This window comes from Heptranchias perlo, chromosome 11, assembly GCF_035084215.1.
Source record: "Heptranchias perlo isolate sHepPer1 chromosome 11, sHepPer1.hap1, whole genome shotgun sequence".
In the NCBI taxonomy this organism is placed as follows: domain Eukaryota; kingdom Metazoa; phylum Chordata; class Chondrichthyes; order Hexanchiformes; family Hexanchidae; genus Heptranchias; species Heptranchias perlo.
The window spans coordinates 50,489,051-50,516,669 of NC_090335.1; the positions used below are offsets into that span (position 1 = coordinate 50,489,051).

The following is a 27,619-nucleotide window of genomic DNA, read 5'->3' on the forward strand; positions in this document are numbered from 1 at the left end:
ATCAGCTATTTGGGTATATATTCAGCATCTGTAACTTTGAAATATTTTGATTTTAATAAAAATGGGACTAAAGTGGGTATACGGAATTAGGTCACAGATCAGGCATAATCTCATTGAATGGCGGAATAGGTTTGAGGGGCTGAATGGCCTACTCCTGTTCCTGTGTTCTTGCAAAGTGATATGGACAGGTTAAGTGAGTGGGCGAGAAGGTGGCATATGGAGTATAATGTGGGGAAATGTGAAATTATCCACTTTGGTAGGAAGAATAGAAAAACAGAATATTTTATAGAAGGTGAGAGATTAAGAAATGTTGATAGTCAGAGGGATTTGGGTGTGCTTGTACACGAATCACAGCAAGTTAACATGCAGGTATCGCAAGCAATTAGGAAGGCAAATGGTATGTTAGCCTTTATTGCAAGGAGGTTGGAGTATAAGTAAAGAGGTCTTGCTGCAATTATATAGGGCTCTGGTGAGACCACAGGTGGAGTACTGTGCAGTTTTGGTCTCCTTTACTAAGGAAGGATATACTTGCCTTTTAGAGGGGATGCAACAAAGGTTCATTAGATTGATTCCTGGGATGAGAGGGTTGTCCTATGAGGAGACATTGAGTAGAATGGGCCTATACTCTCTGGAGTTTAGAAGAATGAGAGGTGATCTCGTTGAAACATATCAAATTCTTAGAGGGCTTGATAGAGTAGATGCCGTTTCCCCTGGCTGGAGAGTCTAGAACTAGGGGTCATAGGGCTTCATTTTAGCACCCGCTATCGGGTGCATTCCTGGCGGGGGGGCTCTGAAAATCGGGGAATCCCGGAGCGGGTTCGGAGCCCGGCTCCAACCCGCCCACTTCCGGGTTCCCCACAGATGCGCCGACGTGCGCGCACAGCCCCCGCATGTGGGACTCCCGCAGGCAATTAAAGCCAGCGGGATGCCACTTAACAGTACTTACCTTGGTATTTCAGGTCATTAACAGACCTGATTAAGTGAATATGTGAGGAGGGGTGGGATTTTATTGACAACTGGGACTGTTTCCCGTACTGTGGGAAACACTCCCAGTTTAAATGGATCCGTTGCAGCTATCAGCCTGTGGCAGCTGCAAAGGTCCATTTGACAGGTGGGGGGGGGAGACCCTCACTTGGGACAAAGTTTGGCCTCCACCACCCTCCTCCTGACAAGAACATTCACCAACTTGCACACTTACGCCAGGGTCCAGAGACATGTACCTACCTTGCGGACCCCCTCAGATGTACATCTTCCGGATGGGGGCCGCCGTAGCTGCAGTCATGACCTCCTCGGAGGACGAACAGCATCACCAGCCTCGCCGGCCACGCCGTCCACCTCTGACACGTGGAGCTCCACAACAGAGTGCTATGACACATCCACCTGTACAGCAGGAGGGAGGGCAACCGCGGAGAGAGATGCGTCGCAGAGGGCACTACCCTCGCCACAGGGTCTACACACCGAGGCTCAGCTTCCTGGACCTCTCTGAGCAGCAGTGCACACGGAGGCTCAGAGTCACTCGACATGTAGTCGTGGACATCAGCCTCCTTCATGCCGAGCTGCTCCCGGTTGTCCCGAGCACCATCTTCTTACCTGTCGCTGTCAAAGTCACCACTGCCCTCAACAACTTCTCCTCCGCATCCTTCCAGGGTGCCACCGGGGACATCGCCGACGTCTCTCAGTCGTCTGCACAAAAGAGCCCTGCAAATACACCTACACCCACTCTGCAGTGACACAATGGGTGGCATCAGTTGTGGGTCCCCATAGTGATCCTCAGGAAAGGGTATTATTGCACAAACCAGACAAGATTCGCAAAGACATGGCAGTAGTGGTGCCAATATAATATGTAATGTGTGTTGGTCAGAAATTCAATATAAGTAAAAACCATGACAAACTCTCAAACACCCTTGTGCATCCCCTTCATGCTCACGACACGTTTGCCTTACGCTGCTTACTGCACATATGTGATGCAGGCCCTGTGGCTGCAGCACAGGTAGTGGCAGGTTGAGTGAGGCTGACTGTGAAAGAGATGCATGAGAGGGTGAGTATGAGATAGAGCTATGAGATTGTATGAGGATTGGGTTGAGTGGTAGTGGCGGGATGAGTACTGGCGAGGTGAGTAAGTGCAGGTAAGATGAGGATGAGGTTTGAGTGAGTATGAGGGGTGATGTGACAGAGTAGTGTTGGCAGTGCAGAAGGAGATGTGGCGTGGGGGCAGTGATGTGGCAGACTGAGTGTAGGGGAATGAGTAAGTGTACTCACTTTGGCTGACCTACTTAGGTGATTGAAGCGCTTCCTGCACTGTATGCAGGTGCGCGATATGTTGGTGGAGCAGGTGACCTCCTCTGCCACCTCGAGCCAGGCCTTCCTGGTGGCAGAGGCAGGCCGCTTCCTCCCGCCCGCCGGGGTGGGGAAGATCTCTGTCCTCCCCCTCCTCCTCACCCCATCTAATGATACCTGAAGTGAGGCATCATTAAACTGGGAGCAGCCTTTCCCCTGGTCTGCTCTATGCTGTAATTTTTGCTATTTGTTGCAGCATCTGTCAGTGGAGGACTGTCCTTTTAAATAGAGCTCCTCCAGCTGACAGAGCTTACTGTGCATGCGCAGCCCGCCCGACGCTCAGATCAGCAGTGGGGAACCCGGAAGACAAGGTAAGTGGATCCAATTAGGCTGCGATCGCGCGGGGGGCAGACTAATTTCACCGGGCGCGTTACCCACGCTCCCAATAGCCCCCCCACCGTGAACCCGCAGCCCTGCTAACATCAAGCCCATAGTCTCAAAATAAGAAGTCTTCCATTTAGGACTGAGATGAGGAAAATTTTCTTCACTCAGAGGGTTGTGAATCTTTGGAATTCTCTACCCCAGAGGGCCGTGGATGCTCAGTCGATGAGTATATTCAAGATTGCGATTGATAGATTTTTGGACACTAAGGGAATCAAGGAATATGGGGATAGGGCAGGAAAGTGCAGTTGAGGTAGAAGATCAGCCATGATCTGATTGAAATGCAGAGCAAGCTCGAGGGGCCGTATGGCCTACTGCTGCTCCTGTTTCTTATGTTCCTAAAAGCCTATTCACAATCAGAATTGGTGAAGGCTTTTGTCAGTTACCTTGGCAAAATAGTTTATAAAAGACTGATGTTTTAACATGTTTCCTTTTAACATTATAAGATTAGGATTCGATTTGAAAAGAAAAATAAAATCATACAATTTAACCACAAAGATCATGACAGGGTTTCATTAAATTAATGTAGCAATATACTGGTACCATACTAATATCTACCAAAATTACAAAGCTGATCTTACCAAGGAAGAAGATGCTGCCAAAGTCACAGTAAAAGAGGAGGTGGTTGAGATACTGGATGAGATGAAAATTGATAAAGTGGAGGTACAAAAAGGGCTGGCTATGCTTAAAGTAGCTAAGTCACCTGGTCTGAACGGGATGCATTTAAGTTGCTGAGGGAAGTAAGGGTGGAAATTGCAGAGGTACTGGCCATAATCTTCTAATCCTCCTTAGATACGTTGGGCTGGAGAATTGCAAGTGTTACACCCTTGTTCAAAAAAGATGTAAGGATAAACCCAGCAACTACAGGCCAGTCAGTTTAACCTCGCTGATGAGGAAGCTTTGCGAAACAATAATCCAGGACAAAATTAATAGTCACTTAGACGAGTGTGGATTAATAAAGGAAAGCCAGCACAGATTTGTTAAAGGCAAATAGTGTTTCACTAACTTGATTGAGTTTTTTGATGAGGTAACAGAGGGTTGATGATGGCAATGAAGGTTGATGTGTATATGAACTTCCAAAAGGCATTTGATAAAGTCCCACATAATAGGCTTGTCAGCAAAATTGAAGCCCATGGAATAAAACGGACAGTGGCAACATGGATACAAAATTGGCTAAGCGACAGGAAACAGAGAGTAGTGGTGAACGGTTGTTTTTCGGACTGGAGAAGGTATACAGTGGTGTTCCCCAGAGGTCAGTACTAGGACCACTGCTTCATTTGATATATATTAATGACTTGGACTTGCGTGTACAGGGCACAATTTCAAAATTTGCAGATGACACAAAACTTAGAAGTGTGGTGAACAGTGAGGAGGATAGTAATAGACTTCAATAAGACATAGACAGGCTGGTGGAATGGACAGACACATGGCAGATGAAATTTAATGCAGAGAAGTGCGAAGTAATACATTTTGGCAGGAAGAACAAGGAGAGGCAATATAAACTAAATGGTACAATTCTAAAGGGGGTGCAGGAATAGAGAGACCTGGGGTATATGTGCACAAATCTTTGAAGGTGGCAGGACAGGTTGAGAAAGTGGTTAAAAAAGCATATGGGATCCTGGGCTTTATAAAGAGAAGCATAGAGTTCAAAAGCAGGGAAGTTATGTTGAACTTTTATAAACCACTGGTTTGGCCACAACTGGAGTATTGTGTCCAATTCTGGGCACCGCTCTTTAGGATGGATGTGAAGGCCTTAGAGAGGGTGCAGAAAAGATTTACTTGAATGGTTCCACGGATGAGGGACTTCAGTTACATGGATAGACTGGAGAATCTGGGGTTGTTCTCCTTAGAATAGAGAAGGTTGAGAGGAGATTTGATAGAAGTGTTCAAAATCATGAAGGGTTTAGATAAAGTAATAAAGGGAAACTGTTCCCATTGATGGAAGAGTCGAGAACCAGAAGACACAGATTTAAGGTGATTGGCAAAAAAACCAAAGGCGACATGAGAAAAGACTTTTTTACGCAGCGAGTAGTTATGATCTGGAATGTACTGCCTGAAAGGGTAGTGGAGGCAGATTCAACCATGACTTTCAAAAAGGAATTGGATAAATATCTAAAGAGAAAAAATTTGCAGGGCTATGGGGAAAGAGTGGGGGAGTGGGACTAACTGGATTGCTCTTACAAAGAGCTGGCACAGGCTCGATGGGCAGAATGGCCTGCTGTGCTGTAACAATTCTATGATCTTTGTTCTTTGAGCTGGAGATTTGTTCCTCTATTGAGGAAAAGCATATACAAAATTATAGTAAGCACTTATCAATTTTTACTAAGCACCTTTAGCTTTAAATTGTCCATTATTTAAATATTCCACTCCCATAAGCTGTGGGTAGGAAATTTAGAATTGTACACACTACTGCCCTGTGGCGCACCCCCCGCCCAATCATGGACCACAGGTAGTGTCTTTCTAGGTGAATCTGTACACGATTCTCCAGGTGATTTTGAATTTGTACATTAAAAATGGTGCATTCTGGTTCATAGTAAACATTTATTTTACTTCACAATTGATCATTTTTAAGCTAAAAGAAGTGATATTTGGATTTATCCATATTCAGTATATCAACTGTGATTTAACTCATGTCTGATACAAATACATCATTTCCTTGATGGACATATTTTGATGTACCCTATGTATAAAATCATTTTATCGCCTCTTCTACTTGTACTCTCATTTTTAAAGACCATTGCATTTGCACCCCCGGATCTCTCTCTTCCTCAAATCTCTTAAGCGTCTCACTCTTTCTGATAAAGAGTGAACTTGCATTTATATAGTGAGGGTAAAATTCAACTTTGGTGGAGCCGCAAATTTGGCAGTAGCAGATCAACTGCCTGTTATACACTTCGCTCGACTTTCCTTGGAACCTCCATTGAAGTTGAATTTTACCCCCAATATGATTCATGACCTTAGAATGTCCTAAAGAGTGTCACAGCTAATGCATTCTTTTTGAAGTGAAGTCACTGTTTAGTAGGCAAACGTGGCAGCCAAATTTCGAACAGCAGGGTCCGACAGACAGTAGTGAGGTGAATGACTAGTTAATCTGTGTTGGTGGGGTCAGGGGGCAGGATGAATGTTGGCCTGAACACCAGGCAAACTCCTTGCCCTTCTTTAAAAACAATCCCATGGGATAAAAGAGGGTCTCTGTTTAACATGCTATCTGAAAAACAGCATTTTTTTTTATTCGTTCATGGGATGTGGGCGTCGCTAGCAAGGCCAGCATTTATTACCCATCCCTAATTGCCCTTGAGAAGGTAGTGGTGAGCCGCCTTCTTGAACCACTGCAGTCCGTGTGGTGAAGGTTCTCCCACAGTGCTGTTAGGAAGGGAGTTTCAGGGTTTTGACCCAGCGACGATGAAGGAACGGCGATATATTTCCAAGTCGGGATGGTGTGTGACTTGGAGGGGAACGTGCAGGTGGTGTTGTTCCCATGTACCTGCTGCTCTTGTCCTTCTAGGTGGTAGAGGTCGTGGGTTTGGGAGGTGCTGTCGAAGAAGCCTTGGCGAGTTGCTGCAGTGCATCCTGTGGATGGTACACACTGCAGCCACTGTGCGCTGGTGGTGAAGGGAGTGAATGTTTAGGGTGGTGGATGGGGTGCCAATCAAGCGGGCTGCTTTGTCCTGGATGGTGTTGACGATCCGGATTCTTTCCCCTCAGTCTGGTTCAGTAAAAACTGAAGTCGAATACATTTTAAAATTCAACACATCTTTAATAGCAGGGTTCTTAGTCTGCAGCATTGATTTGGACTCCTGATAGAGTCCCTCTATGCTGGCAGAGCAAGAACAAAAACATACAGAAATCCACACATTTTTATACAAATCAATAGGGTTGGAACATACTTAACGAGGGTCAACACCAATCATAAGCCGGGCATAGGTTGCCATGCGAGGTTACATTATTTCCGGCCAATCATAAATAATCATGTGCTGACCATGTTGCTGTTAGACATCAAAGGGGATACTTCCTCACTTTCCAACTTGGAATGTTCTTCCCTGTCCCTTCTGTTCCTTATCTCCCAACCTGGAATGTCTTTCAACTTTGGCTAAGCTCGTTACCTATATTGATCTGCCATAAACATGGAGACATTCAGACCAGTCCTTGAATCACATCAAAGACTCTACATTGATAAGACCATGCAAACCTGCTGACTACGCAAACATATGGCCCAGCAGGAGGCCAGGCCACCTGTACCAATCTCAGTTACTAACTAATTAACCCTTTCTAACCATTTTGCATTCTGCTTCTTTGCCACGTAGGCATTTTAATATTTTACCGAAAACTGACCACGTAGGGATTCTCAGTGTCGAGCTTCTTGAGTGTTGTTGGAGGTGAACTCATCCAGGCAAGTGGGAGAGTATTCCATCACACTCCTGACTTGTGCCTTGTAGATGGTGGAAAGGCTTTGGGGAGTCAGGAGGTGAGTCACTCGTCGCAGAATACCCAGCCTCTGACCTGCTCTTGTAGCCACAGTATTTATATGGCTGGTCCAGTTAAGTTTCTGGTCAATGGTGACCCCCAGGATGTTGATGGTGGGGGATTCGGCGATGGTAATGCCGTTGAATGTCCAGGGGAGGTGGTTAGACTCTCTCTTGTTGGAGATGGTCATTGCCTGGCACTTGGCTGGCACGAATGTTACTTGCCAAGGTCTTGCTGCATGCGGGCTCGGACTGCTTCAATATCTGAGGGGTTGCGAATGGAACTGAACACTGTGCAATCATCAGTGAACATCCCCATTTCTGACCTTATGATGGAGGGAAGGTCATTGATGAAGCAGCTGAAGATGGTTGGGCCTAGGACACTGCCTTGAGGAACTCCTGCAGCAATGTCCTGGGGCTGAGATGATTGGCCACCAGCAACCACTACCATCTTCCTTTGTGCTAAGTATGACTCCAGCCACTGGAAAGTTTTCCCCCTGATTCCCATTGACTTCAATTTTACTAGGGCTCCTTGGTGCCACACTCGGTCAAATGCTGCCTTGATATCAAGGGCAGTCACTCTCACCTCACCTCTGGAATTCAGCTCTTTTGTCCATGTTTGGACCAAGGCTGTAATGAGGTCTGGAGCCGAGTGGTCCTGGCGGAACCCAAACTGAGCATCGGTCAGCAGGTTATTAGTGAGGAAGTGCCGCTTGATAGCACCGTCGACGACACCGTCCATTACTTTGCTGATGATTGAGAGTAGACTGATGGGCGGTAATTGGCTGGATTGGATTTGTCCTGCTCTTTGTAGACAGGGCATACCTGGGCAATTTTCCACATTGTCAGGTAGATGCCAGTATTGTAGCTGTACTGGAACAGCTTGGCTAGAGGCGCGGCTAGTTCTGGAGCACAAGTCTTCAGCACTACAGCCGGGATGTTGTCGGGGCCCATAGCCTTTGCTGTATCCAGTGCACTCAGATGTTTCTTGATATCACGTGGAGTGAATCGAATTGGCTGAAGACTGGCTTCTGTGATGGTGGGGATATCGGGAGGCAGTCGAGATGGATCATCTACTCGACACTTCTGGCTGAAGATGGTTGCAAACGCTTCAGCCTTGTCTTTTGCACTCACGTGCTGGATTCTGCCATGGTTGAGGATGGGGATGTTTGCAGAGCCTCCTCCTCCCGTTAGTTGTTTAATTGTCCACCACCATTCACGACTGGATGTGGCAGGACTGCAGAGCTTTGATCTGATCCGTTGGTTGTGGAATCGCTTAGCTATGTCTACAGCATGTTGCTTCCGCTGTTTAGCATGCATGTAGTCCTGAGTTGTAGCTTCACCAGGTTGGCACCTCATTTTTAGGTACGCCTGGTGCTGCTCCTGGCATGCTCTTCCATACTCCTCATTGAACCATGGTTGATCCCCTGGCTTGTTGGTAATGATAGAGTGAAGAATATGCCAGGCCATGAGGTTACAGATTGTGCTGGAGTACAATTCTGCTGCTGATGGCCCACAGCGCCTCATCGATGCCCAGTTTTGAGCTGCTAGATCTGTTCTGAATCTATCCCATTTAGCACGGTGATAGTTCCACACAACACGTTCGATGGTGTCCTCAGTGCCAAGACGGGACTTCATCTCCACGAGGACTGTGCGGTGGTCACTCCTACCAATACTGTCATGGACAGATGCATCTGCGACAGGTAGATTGGTGAGGATGAGGTCAAGTAAGTTTTTCCCTCATGTTGGTTCGCTCACCATCTGCCGCAGGCCCGTCTGGCAGCTATGTCCGTCATGACTCGGCCAGCTCGGTCAGTAGTGGTGCTACCGAGCCACTCTTGGTGATGGACATTGAAGTCCCCCACTCAGAGTACATTCTGTGCCCTTGCTACCCTCAGTGTTTCCTCCAAGTAGCATTCAACATGGAGGAGGACTGATTCATCAGCTGAGGGAGGACGGTAGGTGGTAATCAGCAGGAGGTTTCCTTGCCCATGTTTGACCTGATGCCATGAGATTTCATGGGGTCCGGAGTCAATCTTGAGGACTCCCAGGGCCACTCCCTCCTGACTGTATATCACTGTTCCGCCACCTCTGGTGGGTCTGTCCTGCCGGTGGGACAGGACATACCAAGGGATGGTGATGGAAGAGTCTGGGACATTGGCTCAAAGGTATGATTCTGTGAGTATGGCTATGTCAGGCTGTTGCTTGACTAGCCTGTGGGACAGCTCTCCCAATTTTGGCACAAGTCCCCAGATGTTAGTGAGGAGGACTTTGCAGGGTCGACTGGGCTTGGTTTGCCTTTGTCGTGTCCGGTGCCTAGTGGTCCGATGCCAGGGGGTCCGTCTGGTTTTATTCTTATTGTGACTTTTTGTAGCGAGATTTTACAACTGAGTGGCTTGCTAGGCATTGATGTGGATCTGGAGTCACATATGGGCCAGACCGGTAGTTTCATGGTCACCATTACTGATACTAGTATTTTAATTCCAGACAATGCAAGACTCCTTCTGTACTTCACTGAAGTGTTAGCATAAATTATGTGCCCAAGTCCTGTAGTGGGGCTGGAAGCTACAACTTCACCGTTTGTCCATGCTCCTAATTTGGTATCATCAGCAAACATTGTCATTCTTCTTGTGTCTATATTCAAATCGTTCACATAAATGGAAATAGAAGAGATCTCTGGGGCACTGCCTACATCACACCAATCATGAAAATTTTTGATGTAGTCCTCTTTACTTTCTGCCCCTAACCATCCCTCTATCCATGTGCCTATATTCCCTTTAGTACCATGTGCCTTAAATTTCAGAACAAGTCTTTTATGTGGACCTTATAAAATTCCTTCTCAAAATCCATATATTCAACATTCAGTGTATTCCTTGTGATTTCTTCAAAAAATCAATGAAAAAACTCAAGCACAATCTGCCCTTTACAAGTCCATGCTGACTGTCCTTGATTAGTGAACAATTAGAAAGGCATAGGCTAATTTTACCCTGTATAATAGACCCAAGTGGGCTGATTTTCCTCTATTGTGTGCTTATTTCCAGGGCACAATGCTGAGGGAAAAGGCGTGCAGACCCATTGTACCTGGTCTCTGTCCCATTTGCACTTCTCAGGATTTCTGGCCGTGGGTTGAGTGGGGACCGAGCCAGTGTGCCTGAAACGTGTTTCAATTCAAAATAACTTAAAATGATCTGCAAGTGATGTCACTGAGGCTTGCACGTTAATTTGTTTGCTAGACCAAGCAGTAACATTACTTTCCACATGAACATCACAGAGCAATAGGAGAAAATTATAAGTTTTTAAATAATAGCAGGATTCCCTAAAGTTCAGGGTGTCATTGATGGCACTGATACAACCCAATATGCTCCTGCAGAGAAGAGTGCCCTGTACATGGGACACAGGGGCTTTTATTCCATCAATATGCAACTTCTGTGTGACCATCTGCACCATCCAATGCCTGATTCCCAGGGAGCAGTCATGATGCATTCATTTTTATAACAGTCCAACATGCTACCATTATTTGCAGATACCCAGCAAGTCAAAGATTGGATTCTGGAAGACCACTGCTGACTTGGTGGCATCTCCGTACACCAGCTGAGTGCAGATACAAGGAGGTGCACGCCTCTACCAGATCCATAATTGAGCACAACATAGGCATGTTGAAGCAGTTGTTCTGTTACTCTGACAAGTTGGGGACATCCATCAGTATAACCCAGCCAAAGTTTCTCACATCATTATTGTCTTCTGTATTCTTCATAACATTCCAATACAAAGGCATCCGTATGGAGCAACAGCAACAAGAAACCTATGAAAAACGGCAGAATCCTGAGCAACCAGGACAACCCAACCACCTTTAGAAGCTGCAAGAGTCATTTGACGTAACTTAATACAGGACACTTTCTACTAAAGTTCTCACAAAACCTTTCCATTACCAGTCATCTCTGTACCTTTTCTGTCCCCTGCAATAAAATTCCCCAAATTTTGCATGCATACCCTATTTATCAGCCTGCTCAGCCACATCTCTTTACTGCACATTCGTTATCCCAGCCTCACAAATGAAACTCTTCAAATACAGTGCCACCATCATTTATTATCCAAATGTGAAGTTTCACTGAAATTAGGGCCTGCTACCAGAGTACCACAATCCTTCCTATCAGGGGGTGTGTGTTCTTCTTAACTACCTAGTCCAGTTCTTATTAATAAAATCCCTGTGGCAGGAGCCTTTGAGACAGTTGGCAATTGTTCACCTGGGAGAGGCTCCTGGGATCAATTTGGCTCTCAACCCCTGTGAGAATGGGCCTGCTTCAGGCTGCTGTAGTTCGGTAGGGACAGCAGTAGCCTGGCCCTGCCCGCTTTCTGTTATTTGTGGCCACTGGAGGGGAAAGGGGAGAGGTGGGGGTGATGGACTGGTACAGATGTGTTATCATCAGGAGAGACAGCAACATTACCCATTGCCAATCCATACCTAACCCTAGTCCTGGGCTCCATGTCATTAATCATGCTGATCTGTGGGTGAGCAGACATTGCCATGCCTGTCACCCTACACTATTACTGACCTAATAGTCATCTCAGGGAAATATGAGGCCCCTCCTAAGCTGCACTTAATGCAGCAAGATTTTAATTCTCTGTTTGTCAAAGCAAGAGCCCTGCTTCTTCCTACACTGGTGTCTAACATCTCAACACATTGAGAAAGGAAGCTCTGTGCCTTTAACAACAACAACTTGCATTGACATAGCGCCTTTAACGTAGTAAAACATCCCAAGGCGCTTCACAGGAGCGATTATCAAACAAACGGCCTGCAACGTGGAGCCGCTCCATTTTAACTACTGGCCCTTCCATTCCTACCCAGCGGGGAGAGTTAGAATTCCCTTCCATAACTTATACTGAAGGTATACCCAGCATTTCTTGTGGTGGAAAAATCCTTAAGTATATAAAAGCAGAGTTTGCAGCAATGATGAATATAGAAATTACTGAAGGAGAATGTGATTGTTGAAGGTGTGAGATTTATTTTCTGGAGGATCGAGGGGCATGTCCTCCCCAGACGGTTTTGATTTTTGACATTGCTATTTTCCTCTTTTAATTTCCACTTTTAATTTGTTTGCTGATCCATTTAGGGTCATGTTTGTTTAGTCTGAGATTTGATTTGGGGTTTGTATTTATCCTGCATGCTCAGCATTAGACCTTTAAAGATGTTTCACTTCCCTTCGACTGAAGTGTTGTTGAACAACCTCCCCTAGTTTTTTGCATTAGTTGTTCCCTCATTTCATTCAATTTAGTCCATTTAAAATTATATACCTGCCTCCTGATCTTAGGTTGATGAAATCTACATTTTCAATAATGATGTTTTGTATTGTTACTCAATTTACACATACAGAAAATACATTTTTACAATATTAGTGCATACAGACAAGCATTTTCCTTTATGCAGTAGGCTTGATTCCCACTGTGCATTGATTTTGTTTCAACGAGGAAAGGCAAATGGAAGTTTTCTGTTACGGTACTGGTTTTCTGGGACATTCTGTTTTTTATATATTATGGTTTTCCCCTAGGAATTTTATTATAATCATTCATAAAATCAGATCAGCCATGATCTCATTAAATGGCGGAGCAGACTCGAGGGGCCGAATGGCCTACTCCTGCTCCTATGTCTTATGGTCTGGTCTTGTGGTCTTATGGTTCAGTGTTTTTATTAATTTTTCCAGGAGATTTTTTTTACTTAACTTTATTGGGGCTTTTCAATTTATTGTTCTCTAAGAGTACAGGTAGCGTGGGATCCAGTAATTTTACACGGGCTTGATGAGATAAATAGCCTTTTCTGGCTCTAGATTTTCTTATGTTAGTTAATGAAGGATTTTATTTCTGTCGATTTCAGACATTTTTGTTTGTTTTCTGAGTGTGTTTCTGTTGTATTTCTGTTGCTATGTTTATTGTTGGATTCATTGCTAATAGTTCCCTCTCCTCAGGTACTGTCCCCCTCCCCTTCAAATCTGTCTTCATCACCCCCCTCCTCAAAAAAAAGACTCTTGACCCCTCTGTCCTTGCAAACTACCGCCCCATCTCCAACCTCTCTTTCCTCTCCAAAGTCCTTGAACGTGTTGTCGTCTCCCAAATCCATGCCCATCTTTCCCGCAACTCCATGTTGAATCCCTCCAATCAGGTTTCCACTCCTGTCACAGTACTGAAACTGCCCTTATGAAAGCCGCAAATGACATTTTATGTGACTGTGACCGTGGTAAACTATCCCTCCTCATCCTTCTCAACCTGTCTGCAGCCTCTGACACTGGTCACACCATCCTTCTCCAACGCCTCTCCTCCATCATGCAGCTGGGTTGGACTAAGCTTGCCTGGTTCCATTCTTATCTTTCCAGTCGTAGCCAGAGAATCACCTGCAATGACCTCTCTTCCTAATCCCGCACCGTTACCTCTGGAGTCCCCCAAGGATCTATCCTTGGCCCCCTCCTATTTTTCATCTACATGTTGCCCCTCGCGACATCATCCGAAAACACATCAGGTTCCGCATATACACTGGCGACAACCAGCTCCACCTCACCACCACCTCTCTCGAACCCTCCACACTGCTTCATCACCCCCCTCATTTATCACACTGCTTGTCTGACTGGATGAGCAAAAATTTCCTCCAACGAAATATCAGTAAGACCGAAGCCATTGTCTTTAGTCCCCACCGCAAACTCCATTCCCTAGCCACCAACTCCATCCCTCTCGCAGGCCACTGTCTGAGGCTGAACAAGACCATTCACAACCTTGGCGACCTATTTGACCCTGAGATGAGCTTCCGACCACATACCCGCTTCTTCACCAAGACTGCCTACTTCCACCTCCGTAACATCACCCATCACCTTCACTACCTCAGCTCGTCTGCTGCTGAAACCTCCATCCATGCCTTTGTCACCCTAGACTCGACTATTCCAATGCTCTCCTGGCTGGCCTCCCATCTTCCACCCTCCATAAACTTGAGCTCATCCAAAACTCTGCTGCCCGTAACCTACCTTGCACCAAGTGCTGTTCTCCCATCACCCCTGTGCTCGCTGACCTACATTAGCTCCCGGTCAGGGAATGCCTCGATTTTAAAATTCTCATCCTTGTTTTCAAATCTCTCTATGGCCTCACCCCTCCCCACCTCCAGCCTCCAGTAACTTTCTCCAGCCCTACAACCCTCCAAGATCTCTGCGCTCCTCCAATTCTTGCCTCTTACGCATCCCCGATTTCAATCGCTGCACCATTGGCGGCCGTGCCTTCAGCTGCCTAGGCCCCAAACTCTGGAATTTCCTCCCTTAACCACTCCACCTCTCCTCTTATAAGACGCCACTTAAAACCTACCTCTTTGACCAAGCTTTTGGTCACCTGTCCTAATATCTCCTTATGTGGCTTGGTCAAATTTTTTTTGATAATCACTCCTGTGAAGTGCCTTGAGACGTTTTCCTACATTAAAGGTGCTGTATGTGCACAAATCTTAGAGCTGGTGCAGAAAAGATTCACTGGAATGGTTCCAGGGATGAGGGACTTCATTTATGTGGATAGACTGGAGAAGCTGGGGTTGTCTTCCTTAGAACAGAGAAGGTTAAGAGGAGATTTGATAGAGCTGTTCAAAATCATGAAGGGTTTAGATAAAGTAAATAAATTAACTGTTCCTTTGGCACAAGAGAACCAGAGGACACAGATTTAAGGTGATTGGCAAAAGATCCAAAGGCGACATGAGGAAAAACTTTTTTACGCAGCGAGTAGCTATGATCTGGAATATGCTGCCTGAAAGTGTGGTGGAAGCAGATTCAATCGTGGCTTTTAAAAAGGAATTGGATAAATACTTGAAGGGAAAATTTTGCAGGGAAAGAGCAGGGGAATGGGACTGACTGGATTGCTCTTACAAAGAGCTGGATTGGGCTCGATGGGCTGAATGGCCTCCTTCGGTGCTGTAACCATTCTATGATTCGATATAAATGCAAGTTGTTATTGTTGTTGTTTCACATCCTGCCACCTGAGGGCGCTGTGGGAAACGAGGCCACAAAAACCCAGAAGTGGGAACTGTCTCCCAGTGTAGCGAGTGCGCATGCTCGGCAGGGACGGCATTCGAACACTATCGTGTTGATAAAGTTGGGTTTGAAGGACGCTGTCCCTTTGGCCGCTGTGAATAAAGTTTTTGTTGAAGCAATGGCGCAGTACCGTGAGGCGCCGCTCGCCACCCGGCCCCAGACCCTCGATCCCAACGAGTACCTGGAACTGAATCCGGAGCAGCGCAAGGCCCAACAGGAGAGACTAGCTATCCGATCCCGCCTCAAGCTGCAGTATCTCAGCCAACTCAACAACCCGAGGCGGACCGAGCTGATAGTGAGTGAGGGGTGGCCGGGCTCCTGGTCCTTTAGCGGTGAAGGGCAGCGGGCGCCTCACTGAGGATGGGCGGGGCGGGGCCTCACTGAGGATGGGCGGGGCGGGGCCTCACTGAGGATGGGCGGGGCGGGGCCTCACTGAGGATGGGCGGGGCGGGGCCTCACTGAGGATGGGCGGGGCGGGGCCTCACTGAGGATGGGCGGGGCGGGGCCTCACTGAGGATGGGCAGGGCAGGGCCTCACTGAGGATGGGCAGGGCGGGGCGGGGCGGGCCTCACTGAGGATGGGCAGGGCGGGGCCTCACTGAGGATGGGCGGGGCGGGGCCTCACTGAGGATGGGCAGGGCAGGGCCTCACTGAGGATGGGCAGGGCAGGGCCTCACTGAGGATGGGCAGGGCAGGGCCTCACTGAGGATGGGCAGGGCGGGGTGGGGCGGGCCTCACTGAGGATGGGCAGGGCGGGGCGGGGCCTCACTGAGGATGGGCAGGGCGGGGCCTCACTGAGGATGGGCGGGGCGGGGCCTCACTGAGGATGGGCGGGGCGGGGCCTCACTGAGGATGGGCAGGGCGGGGCGGGGCCTCACTGAGGATGGGCAGGGCGGGGCCTCACTGAGGATGGGCGGGGCGGGGCGGGGCCTCACTGAGGATGGGCAGGGCGGGGCCTCACTGAGGATGGGCAGGGCGGGGCCTCACTGAGGATGGGCAGGGCGGGGCCTCACTGAGGATGGGCAGGGCGGGGCCTCACTGAGGATGGGCAGGGCGGGGCCTCACTGAGGATGGGCAGGGCGGGGCCTCACTGAGGATGGGCAGGGCGGGGCCTCACTGAGGATGGGCAGGGCGGGGCCTCACTGAGGATGGGCGGGGCGGGGCCTCACTGAGGATGGGCGGGGCGGGGCCTCACTGAGGATGGGCGGGGCGGGGCCTCACTGAGGATGGGCAGGGCGGGGCCTCACTGAGGATGGGCAGGGCGGGGCCTCACTGAGGATGGGCAGGGCGGGGCCTCACTGAGGATGGGCAGGGCGGGGCCTCACTGAGGATGGGCAGGGCAGGGCCTCACTGAGGATGGGCAGGGCGGGGCGGGGCGGGCCTCACTGAGGATGGGCAGGGCAGGGCAGGGCCTCACTGAGGATGGGCAGGGCAGGGCGGGGCGGGCCTCACTGAGGATGGGCAGGGCAGCGGGCGCCTCACTGAGGATGGGCGGGGTAGGGCAGGGCCTCACTGAGGATGGGCGGGGCGGGGCCTCACTGAGTCTGCGATATAAAGAACAACCGCCGACCTGTAATAAGAGCACGGCAGCAAAGTACGGGGTCTAGACCCTTCAGGACGGAACCAGACCCATTTAAACCTGTTTAAGTTCTCAGTCGCCTCCAATGTAAATTCTCAACCTTGTGTTTAAATCCCATCGCCTTCTCCTTCCCCAACTCTTTGTTCCTCTTGTTCATCTCCCTTTTTTTGTCCCACCATTGATGCCCGTGCTCTGTCCCATGCTCCGGAATTCCCTCTGCGTCCCCTTCTAATAACTCATTCTTAGGCTTGACAGACACTTTTTTTTCGATTACGCCTCTGTGAAGCACCTTGGGATGTTCTTCTACATTAATGGAGCCATATAGAATCATAGAATCATAGAAGTTTACAACATGGAAACAGGCCCTTCGGCCCAACATGTCCATGTCGCCCAGTTTATACCACTAAGCTAGTCCCAATTGCCTGCACTTGGCCCATATCCCTCTATACCCATCTTACCCATGTAACTGTCCAAATGCTTTTTAAAAGACAAAATTATACCCGCCTCTACTACGGCCTCTGGCACCTCATTCCAGACACTCACCACCCTTTGAGTGAAAAAATTGCCCCTCTGGACCCTTTTGTATCTCTCCCCTCTCTCCTTAAATCTATGCCCCCTCGTTATAGACTCCCCTACCTTTGGGAAAAGATTTTGACTATGCCCCTCATTATTTTATAGACTTCTATAAGATCACCCCTAAACCTCCTACTCTCCAGGGAAAAAAGTCTCAGTCTATCCAACCTCTCCCTATAAGTCAAACCATCAAGTCCCGGTAGCATCCTAGTAAATCTTTTCTGCACTCTTTCTAGTTTAATAATATCCTTTCTATATTAGGGTGACCAGAACTGTACACAGTATTCCAAGTGTGGCCTTATTAATGTCTTGTACAACTTCAACAAGACATCCCAACTCCTGTATTCAATGTTCTGACCAATGAAACCAAGCAAGCTGAATGCCTTCTTCACCACCCTATCCACCTGTGACTCCACTTTCAAGGAGCTATGAACCTGTACTCCTAGATCTCTTTGTTCTATAACTCTCCCCAATGCCCTAAATGCAATTTGTTATTGTTGACACAGAACAAGATAGGTTACACTTCTAAACCAAATTCATTGATTGCCACTCAGAATGACACTTCATGGATTCAAATGAAAGTCTCACACAACACAGATTACAGGAATTTTGCTTTACATTATTAACTCAGTGAAAGTACAGTAACAATTGTATCCTGCACTTAGAGTGGCACAGTCCACTGTTTTTAGTCTGGTCGAGGTCATGTCATTTAGATGTCAATACAGGAAATTACTTATATTTGTCTAGACACCAAGCACTTAATGTCGATCACAGTGGCAGAACAGATCTTGGAACTAACTGAGTATATGTGTTTGTATTTCTAATTCTGGACCATTGACCAGACGCTGAACTGGACCAACCATATCAACACCATGGCTACAAGAGCAGGACAGAGACTGGGTACTCTGCAATAAGTGGCTCACCTCCTGACCCCTGAAAGTCTCCATCATCTACAAGGCTCAGATCAGGAGTGTGATGAAATATCACCAGTTGCCTGAATGGGTGCAACCGCAACAAGAAGCTCGACACCATCCAGTACAGAGCATTTTGCCTGATCAGTGCCCCTGCAACTGCTCTCTATCCACTCATTCCATCACCAGTGCACTGTGGCTGCAGTATGTAAAATCTACAGGATAAGCTGTTGCAACTCACTGAAGTTACTGCGACAGCACCTCTCACCTTGTGGCCGTTACCTTTTTGTGACCTCTATCATGGAAAAGGACAAGAGCAGCAATGTCACGGGAACACAGTTCCCTCCAAGTAACACACCATACTAACTTGGATATATATTGCCATTCCTTCACTGTTGCTAGGTTAATATTCCGGAATTCCCTACCATACACCATTGAAGGAGCATCATCACCAGCGAGACTGAGCAAAAGCCCAACGCCATCATCTCAGGGCAACTAAGGATGGGTAGTCAATCTAGCCTTGCTAATATTGCACACATCCTCAGAACCAGTAATAAAAAACAAAATTTCCCTGAAATTATGAGCTGAACTCCTTAACACGAGCTTGTAAAAGTTAGAAGCCAAACAGTTGCTTAAGTGTTTCCTCATTCTACACGAAATGAGTTTTGGCAGCTCAGTCTAATTCCTAATGTGTGCATGTTACAAAACTGCTTGTGATTTGCTTCAAGTGGTAATCTCAAGCCCAGTTGTTGAGAGAAATGGAAATGTTACACTGGTGCATTAGAGAATTGGAACATGGGAGAGGCAGTGAAACTGTATCTGGCCATGCTTCTTCACAGCAACAGTGGAAACTTGAATGGTAGTTATGCTTAATTTGATGAAAGCTCTTCACTGTTTAATAGGAAAACATCTGAAATTTGTGTACATTCTGTGCAAATTGGTTGCTCAAAAATCACCATCCACTATTTCATATTTTGACTTGCTGTCATTTTTAATGCTTTTTAATTTTGTCATTTCCAACAAATAATTTGCTGCAATTTCCTTACATTCTACAGGAAGACCCAGCCCTCACTCGCTGGTCATATGCACGTACTCTGAACCACATCTATCCCAACTTTCGTCCGAGTCCTAAGACGTCACTGCTGGGATTTGTCTGTGGCGTAGTGCCTCTATTTTTCTGGTACTACGTCTTCAAAACCGATCGGGTAAGAATAATGAGAATAAATGAATGAAGCAGAGTTGGACAATAATTAGATGGAATTTGATGAAAAAGTGGGGAATGTGGAACTATTCAGGGCTGGATTTCCCTAATTGACAAATTTATCACCGGTAGTGCACTAAAACTGCACTTCCACCCGCCAGTGTTATACAGCTGAGAACCGGCCCAGTATTCCTCTGTGTACCTTCATTATATATTCTTGGCGGGCTCCAGGCAGTGTTGGCACGTCCAATAGGTAGCTCGCCACGGTGGGGGGAGGGAGCAGGCAAACAAATTCCAATGCTGATAGGGTCAAGGCGGCAATTTTCTGTGTGTAACAATGTGGCTCGGTGAAGTATTTGAGGCTGGTGCTTCTTCAGGGGTCAGAGCCCACAAATTTAAAGATTCTTCTGTTGAGTTCCTTTAAATGGTAAAGGAGGACCCAGGGAAGGAGGGTCACGAAGGGCATGATCTAGGCCTATGGAAGGAGGTGGCACCTCACCCTCATTAAGGAATACCTTTTGAAACCTAAAATTCCATACTTTCTTAAAGGGGAAATGGCCCACAGCTAAAGACACGGAAGTATCACCTCAATCCCCAAGGATCTTGCTGAATATCAGCCAGCCGCTGTAGGAGAAGTAGGTGGCTATGACTGAAAAGTACACCAGACACCAAGGGGAGACAGCACAGTGACTTCAAATTTGTTTTCAGTGAGATGTTTCTGTCACTAATTGGATATGTGTGGAATGATTTGGTACAAGATGAGGGAATGCATTTGTGAAAGGGTAGCAAAATCATCTCCAAATGAGAGTCTTGGTAGTTGTGGAGGAGAGCTACATGTCAGGAGGTAACGGAGTTGAGTTTTTTGCTAAAGGGGAACTGTGATGGCATGATTCGTTTGGCAGTGGGCTTGAATCTTAGTCAGCTGAAGGTTTCCCTAATGAGCTGTGCCCACAGTTATCTGTAAGTTATTGCTTTGTGAAGGGACCGCAGCCTTCTAAAGCATATCTGAGGGGACACGGTGAAGTAGCCAAGCCTGGATCTGCAGATGGCAAGGTATGGGTACCAACTGATATGGGCCATAGGCTGCCTACAGTACCTGTCCGGCTTTCTATCTCTGCAGTAGTCTTTCTGCTCTTCAAAACAGAGGTATGGAGGAGGCTTAAGGGAGACCCCCATAGGTTCCCCAAGCCCAGTCTGCAAGAGTAAACTTTGAAAAATACTTAAAAGAATATATAAAATACTTTAAATATACTTAAAGAAACTTTTGAAAAAATGCTATCAAACTTGGGGAGTTGATAAAAATTGCTCAAAAATTAAACTCACTTTTTTTAAAAAAACAAAAATAGTTGAAGACTTACCTGCAGGTTTTTTCTGGGTGCCATGTGGCCATTAACAATGGAGCACCTCTGACCCTCTACAAGTAGGCCACAATGCCAGGTATTAAACACTGCCGCTAGTGATTGAGGGGGGTGGAGAAAAATCTTTCGGGTGTGTTTCTGGTACAGAGATCTGCAATTGGGCCTTGTCGTCTGATTTTCCTCCATTGCCAGTCCCAGGTGCGCCCAAAACGGGCAGCTAAATAGGGGAAATCCAGGCCTCAGACTGCTGATCAATTGGTGAACATTTTCAGTTGGGATCAAAAGTTTTACGTAATGCGAATGAATATGAAGTAATTTGAAATTCTGTACTTAACTTAATGAGGTCTTCATATTAGTATTATCACATTTTACTTATTCCATGTAAGATGCAGGGCTGGTTTGAAATTAAATAACTTAATTAAATAGTGTGTTTTGTCTTTTTGGGGGGAAGGACTATTAGTTTAACTAATTGTAGTGAACGCGACCCAGAACATTTAGCAAACTGTAAGTAATCATTTTGAGATACAGTTGATTGTAGTTCATCATGTGTATTTGACATCTAAGTTGTGGTTTCTATTTTCTTTCAAGGATCATAAAGAAAAGCTTATCAGGGAGGGGATGGAGCGACCATTTAGTCTATCATCCTGAGTACTTGAAGCTGAGACAGCAGACATGACTAGTAATTGTACAGTATATTGTGCAGAACTTATATAGTGTGTATGCTTTAATAAATGTTGATCAGCTTATTCCAGTTTCCTTGGTCTGTCTTTGCAAAATTTCATTATGTTAAAAAAAGATGGGACGTGGGTAGTCCAACTATTTTTCCTCAATTTGTTTCTCAGTCACTCCCAATCCTATAACAATTCATGGAGTTTACTTTTGGTTTTATTCTTTCGTCAAATATTTTGCAGAAGCAGGATGCTGAATATCTCAATGAAACAAAGACTGGGAATGGGTTTACTTTGGGATTTAAAAGCCTGCATTGCTGTTTGTGCAGGCATCTTCGAAAATAAGTATGATGCTGTTAACTTCTCTCCCAAGACAAGAGTGTTGGGTCTACATGCTTCCGGTTCTGATCATGAGAGTATAATTGATGGAAGTAGCGACAGTAGGTTGAACTGTGAGTTGACCAAGCATCCATCAGACTTGTATATTTTTCTGTTTGTGTATTTGATGCATAAGAAAATAAAAGTAAATGATGAGGAAAGGTCGTTCAGCCCATCAAAACTCATCCTTTTAATATTCTAAGTCCCACAGCCTGACATCCTACTCTATTTTGAACACCCCTAATGTCAGTGTATTTCAGACATTTATTATCCTCTGTGTGATGAAGTTTCTTGTAGATGTTCCAAATTTATTTTTCAGTAGTTTATGTTTGATGTCTAATTATTTTTAATAATCAAGCTTTGCCTTGTCTGAGCCATTTCATACTTTATGTACTTAACAAGATCACAGGATAATTATAAATGAAGATGACCATTAAACACATCTTAGTTCATCCATCTGGAGAGACCCTACAGTGCTCCCTAATGCAACAACTAAATTGTTAAATGATCCCAGGATTTTCACCTCTAAGATCATCTCCTTTCCAGGCTGAAAAGGCTAAATTTCTTCAGTCTTTCCTCTTAACTTAGACTGTTGACATTAGAGATCAGCTTCTTGGCTCTTTTCTGCACTACCTCCAGTATGTAAATGTATCCTTTGTGTCTTGATGACCAGGCTGGACACTAATTGGGGGTTATCTGTCCAGAGCACTGTAAAGTTTAATCATGTCCTCTGATTTATATTCTACTGCTTTGAATATGTAGTTCAGCATTCTATTGACTTTATTGATCGTTGCTCTATATTGCTTGGACATGTTTAGCATTGAGTCTACTAAGATTCCTAAGTCTCTTTCAGATTCATCTGTAGCTATTTCAGCACCATCAGAGTACAGATGTTGCCCATTTTTCCTTCCTATGTTTAATTGGAGGAAATAGCGGCTCATCCAAAACTGAATGTCAGGCAAGCAGTCTGACAACACAGAGGTAATGAGAGGTGGTGCAGAGGTAGAACTGGGTGTCGTCAGCATGCAGGTGTCAGCAGATGGTCGCCAAGGGACAGAATGTCGATGAAGAGGAGGGAGCCTATGGAGGTAACAGTGTGAGAACTAATAAAGAGGCCATTGTTGGAGATGCTGTGGCTATGATTGGATAGATTCAAGAGTGGAACCAAGCGAGCATAGTGCCAACAAGCTGAAAACGGAGCAGAGATGGTGGAGGAGGATGGTGTGATTAACCAGGTCAAAGTCTGCAGAAAAGACAAGGAGGAATATGCACCATGGTCATGTAGAGAATGTTGTGACTTTGATCATTTCAGTGCTGTGGGAGGGATGGAAATCTGTTTGGAGAGATTCAAACATTGCCATAAATAAGAAACAGCAGAGGTCCAAGTTATAATCCATGGGGAGTATACTCCTCAACCTATCAAAACACCTCAATACCATCATGTTTTTTATCCTTTGGCTAACTCTGTATTTCGCTCTGTAATATCCCTTGGATCTCCATGTTTTTCTGCTTAATTAAAAGTCTTTTATGCAGAACCTTTCCAGAAGTCTCTGAATGTCCAAGTAAACAATATCATAGGACATTTTATTGACTGCTTTATCTGTAATGCTCTCAAAGAAGTCAAGGAGGTTTATCTGGCATAGGAAAAAAGAATTGCATTTATACAGCGCCTTTCACGACCTCACAACCAAAATGCTTCACAACCAATGAGTTACTTTTGAAGTGTAGTCACTGGAACTCTCTTCCGCAAACGGCAATTGATACTAGCTCAATTGCTAAATTTAAATCTGAGATCGATAGCTTTTTGGCAAGCAAAAGGTATTAAGGGATATGGGCCAAAGGCGGGTATATGGAGTTAGATCACAGATCAGCCATGATCATATCAAATGGCGGAGCAGGCACGAGGGGCTGAATGGCCTACTCCTGTTCCTGTGTTCCTATAATGTAGGAAATGCAGCAGCCAATTTGTGCACAGCAAGCTCCCATAGGCAGCAATGAGATAAATGACCAGATCATCTTTTTAGGCATTGGTTGAGGGATTTCTTCTAAACTTGTTGATTCTTGTAAGAAAATTTCTATACAACTTTCCCCCTTAGAATGATTTCCATTACTTTTCCTGGTATAAAGATTAGGCTTATAAGCCTTGTATTACCACGTTTGAATTTGTCTCCTTGTATATAGATATTACATTCACCTTCCAGTCTGTGGTACCTTACCAGTATCTAGTGATTCTCTTGATGTTATCTGGTGCTCTGCAAATCTCTTCCCTGGTTTCCTTCAATACCCCTGAATAAATGCCATTAGGGCTAAGGGATTTATTTGCCTTCAGTTCCTTTAACTTGTTCAGTAGCTCTGCCACACTAGCCTCAAAATCCCCTAGAATATTTGATGTATTATAATGATTGTACAACATTTTTATGCTATTCACTTTGATGAATTTCTATAGAAAATAATAATTGGAATTTCTCAAGTTTGCCTCCATTTTTATCTTTGTGTTCCAACTTCCACTCAATACTTTTTTGTTATACTTAGCTTCTGATCTCATTTCTAGTTATCTTTTTACATTTCTAATAACTCATTTAAACTGTTTTGTACATCTCCATCTGTACGCTTCCTGAATTTCCACCCTCCTTAACAGCTTTGCATATACTGTTTTTTTCTTATTATTTCCATTTTAATTGCTCTATTCACCATTTTGGACATTGCTTGTTTGGGCTTACATGTAAGGCATATGCTTATCCTGTATGTTCAACATTGATTTAAATTGTGTTCCATTTTTCCTGAAGTTAGACAAACTTCTGTAGCAGTTCCAATACTTCTACATTAAAACACTTGTAATAATTGTTTCCTAGAACCACGTGCAAGTTACCTTTGGTCAGTTTCTTCATGCATTGGGTCAAAAAGCAATTGTATACTACATTTGATTCTGATTCCCCATAAATATTTGGGCGTTCCTAGCTTATGTTGCATGATTGAAGTCAGCCATGATGATCACATACATCACATTGTAATATTTTAGAACTTCTATATGAATCTTTTAGATTGAAACTGTAGGGTCTACATAGGTTAAGGTAATTTATTCTTGTGCTTGCATTTACTTCCGCAGTGTTGGTTTCTTGGATACACTTTCCTTTCAGAGACTGACAAAATGGTGTCCAGTAAACCAAAATGCTCAAGTCTCTTGAATGATGGATATACTGTATTACAAAGAATTGTAGGAATAAAATTAGTTTCACAAATCTTGTCTTAGCTTTCCACATGGGACAGAATGTACAAGGGTGTATACATATAATTTTGATGACCACTTTGTGAACCATCATGTTCTTCATTGTTTCAGATAAACAGTACAATAATCAATTAGTCTAAACATTAGTCAATTAACTCTCTACATTTAACCATGAGCTTAGTCAAGTAAATCATTTAGGTAAATGGAAATATTACACACTTTTTATTACTCTCAGCAATCTTCAGAATTAAAAATTACATTTCAGTGGTGACCTAATGATCTGTCTCTCTGGTCTATATGTAAAATAAAATGGAAATACTGGTATGACTTCTTTCCAGTGGTTGCAGTCTGATCTGAAATTACAAAAATGAATATAAGTCGACTAAGAGCACATCAATTAGAAATATAAATCCAAATGTTACTCAAACAAGTAAGGAAAAATAATTGAGTTTGTGAATACAGTAGCCATGTGACAGGAGCAGAGCTTCATAATGTGAATTTTTTGACCTACACCCCCTGACTGCAAGGCCCAGCACTGCTGCTTGGCCTAACAAAATCAGGCTTACTGACTTTTTACCGCTGAGAACTGCACTTCAATCTGGCTTCAACTGATGGCGAAAGTTTCTCCTCCTGGTTGCTTCATGCGCAACATAAAATAAAGTTGACTAGTGGTAATGGCCATGAGTGCACAGCACAAAACTAATCATAATTCAGAATTTGCAATCCATTTAGATGTCACAAGGATTGCTGGTATGGGAAGTGAAAATGTCGCAACTTCCACAGTAGGGTGGTCTTTTAAGATTGGTTTGAGGCATAATGCTGGCAATTATGCCCAGATCATGTCTGCCTAGGATTTCTGCCACTGATCCTTCTGGGAAAAATCTCCCTTTCCATGCCACGGGCAGGTACCTGCTGCACTTGGGCACATCTTGGCACCCTCCAAACTGAAAAGGCTAGGAATTCCACTGTTCAATGGCTGCTCAATGGAGTGGAGGGTGTCTGGTGTGGGACTACAATGTCATCAGTTCCCAAAACCTCAGCTTGTTTACATTTAGGAATGCACTGATGAAACGTAAACTATGTCTGTTGCAAGCTGCACTCCTATTGTGTAAAAGTGTCTTAACATTCCACTGGCACGTTGAATATTGGCTATGAACTCCAGTTTTAAGTGGTGCTTGAACTCACAATTCACTGGTCTAAAGAACTATCAATTGATGATCTTTAATGTTCCACATTAGTTCATGGAGGCCCTGTTGATAACTTTGCCCAGTTAATGAGTCTGAGCATGTTCTTTGTTTACAGTACCAATTTCATGCCAGTGTGAATCCTAAATGAAATGTTTCAGCTCTGATATTCACCTTATTAAACTGCTCCAGGGGCCTCCCATTATAGAAACCTACATCTCTAGAGGTTGAGGGGGAAAGTGCTAAGGATATTGTAATGTTAACATTGTTCAGACCCTAGCATGTCTTAATTCCACCCCCCCCACCCCCCGGTGTAAGTGTTTCTGTGCTGTTTGGTTCACTTAGACGTGTAGTGGAGCATCAGAAGAAATTCAGGGTGAAGTCACAAATTGTATAGCATACAGAAGAAGGTCAATCAAAGGAACAGGAGGAGGCCCTTTAAGCTGCTTTTGTCATTTTGTTAACAGTGGCAGCTGTTATGTCTTTAATTCCAATTTACTGCCTTCTCTCTATATCCCTTAATACCCTTACTTTCCAGGTATCTATTTCTCTTTTAACACCTCAATTGATTCTGCATGAGTGGGTTTAGTGGACCATCTCACCCTGAATACCAGGTTCACTTGTCACTTGGCTTCCAGTTGGGATTGAAATGACTTTTCAGTGGCTGCCAACAGTTTGAGTAGTTTTTGTCCAAGCGGTTGCAAGTCTCAAGGCCCCATTTGGTGACGGTCATGTTGAATGAGGACTCGAACATAAACGCCTGTCAAATAAAATAGAAAATTAAACCATTTAATATGTGGATTAATTTAACAATGAATGGAGTATTATACAGTATTGGACAGGGACCAATGAACTTCGAATCAAACTGGGGTAATTAACATAAAATGAGTATGTGTTCTTCTAGGAACAGCACATTTCCCAGTCTGTACAAATTTGGCAATGATACTCGATTGAATTAGGAAGCAGTTTGCAGTGTTGACTGCAGGTCTTGATGCTGTAGGACCTACACTCTTTACATTGAACTTCAACTGCACAGATGCACTTGTTTTAAAGTTCCTGTTTGTGACAGACTGCTCACATATAAGTAACAAATTTGAAGTATTGCTGTGAAATACCTTTATCGCAATGCCTAGTTTACATGATCAAGTTTGAAAAGTAATTATTTTTATCCATTTTAATTTAGCCCAGTTATTGGTGGTTGAGGAAGGTTATGTTTGGGAGATGGTGGTAAATGTTTGATTTCGAGTGATCCTGATTGAGTAAGAATTAATATGGTTCTACCGAATAAGGTTATGGAAAAGATTTTGAAGACCTTC

General features: G+C 45.0%; 2 protein-coding genes across 2 annotated transcripts in view; one reads left to right on the forward strand and one right to left on the reverse strand.

The window, feature by feature from the left end:
- Positions 1-15,245: 15,245 nt before the first annotated feature.
- ndufb4 (NADH:ubiquinone oxidoreductase subunit B4) lies at positions 15,246-21,593 on the forward strand. The gene is made up of 3 exons (XM_067993002.1): positions 15,246-15,521; positions 19,344-19,493; positions 21,436-21,593. The coding sequence occupies exons 1-3, from the start codon at positions 15,345-15,347 to the stop codon at positions 21,493-21,495; spliced, it is 387 nt and encodes a 128-aa protein (XP_067849103.1). The 5' UTR covers positions 15,246-15,344; the 3' UTR covers positions 21,496-21,593.
- A 3,362-nt stretch (positions 21,594-24,955) lies between these two features.
- The window catches only part of hgd (homogentisate 1,2-dioxygenase), a 38,451-nt gene continuing 35,787 nt past the window's right edge, over positions 24,956-27,619 (reverse strand). Inside the window, exons 14-15 of the mRNA XM_067993001.1 lie at positions 26,906-27,063; positions 24,956-25,472 (exon numbers count right to left, since the gene is read on the reverse strand). Coding sequence (XP_067849102.1) covers positions 26,920-27,063 — 144 coding nt within the window. The 3' untranslated portion in view covers positions 24,956-25,472; positions 26,906-26,919. The remainder of the gene's footprint in view (positions 25,473-26,905; positions 27,064-27,619) is intronic.

What these genes read in the sequence shown, in the direction of transcription:
- ndufb4 (XM_067993002.1), top strand. Translation starts at nt 15,345, where the DNA reads ATGGCGCAGTACCGTGAGGCGCCGCTCGCCACCCGGCCCCAGACCCTC. An exon ending in CGAGGCGGACCGAGCTGATA is followed by an intron (nt 15,522 to 19,343) that starts GTGAGTGAGGGG and finishes TACATTCTACAG; the next exon opens with GAAGACCCAGCCCTCACTCG. An exon ending in ACGTCTTCAAAACCGATCGG is followed by an intron (nt 19,494 to 21,435) that starts GTAAGAATAATG and finishes TTTTCTTTCAAG; the next exon opens with GATCATAAAGAAAAGCTTAT.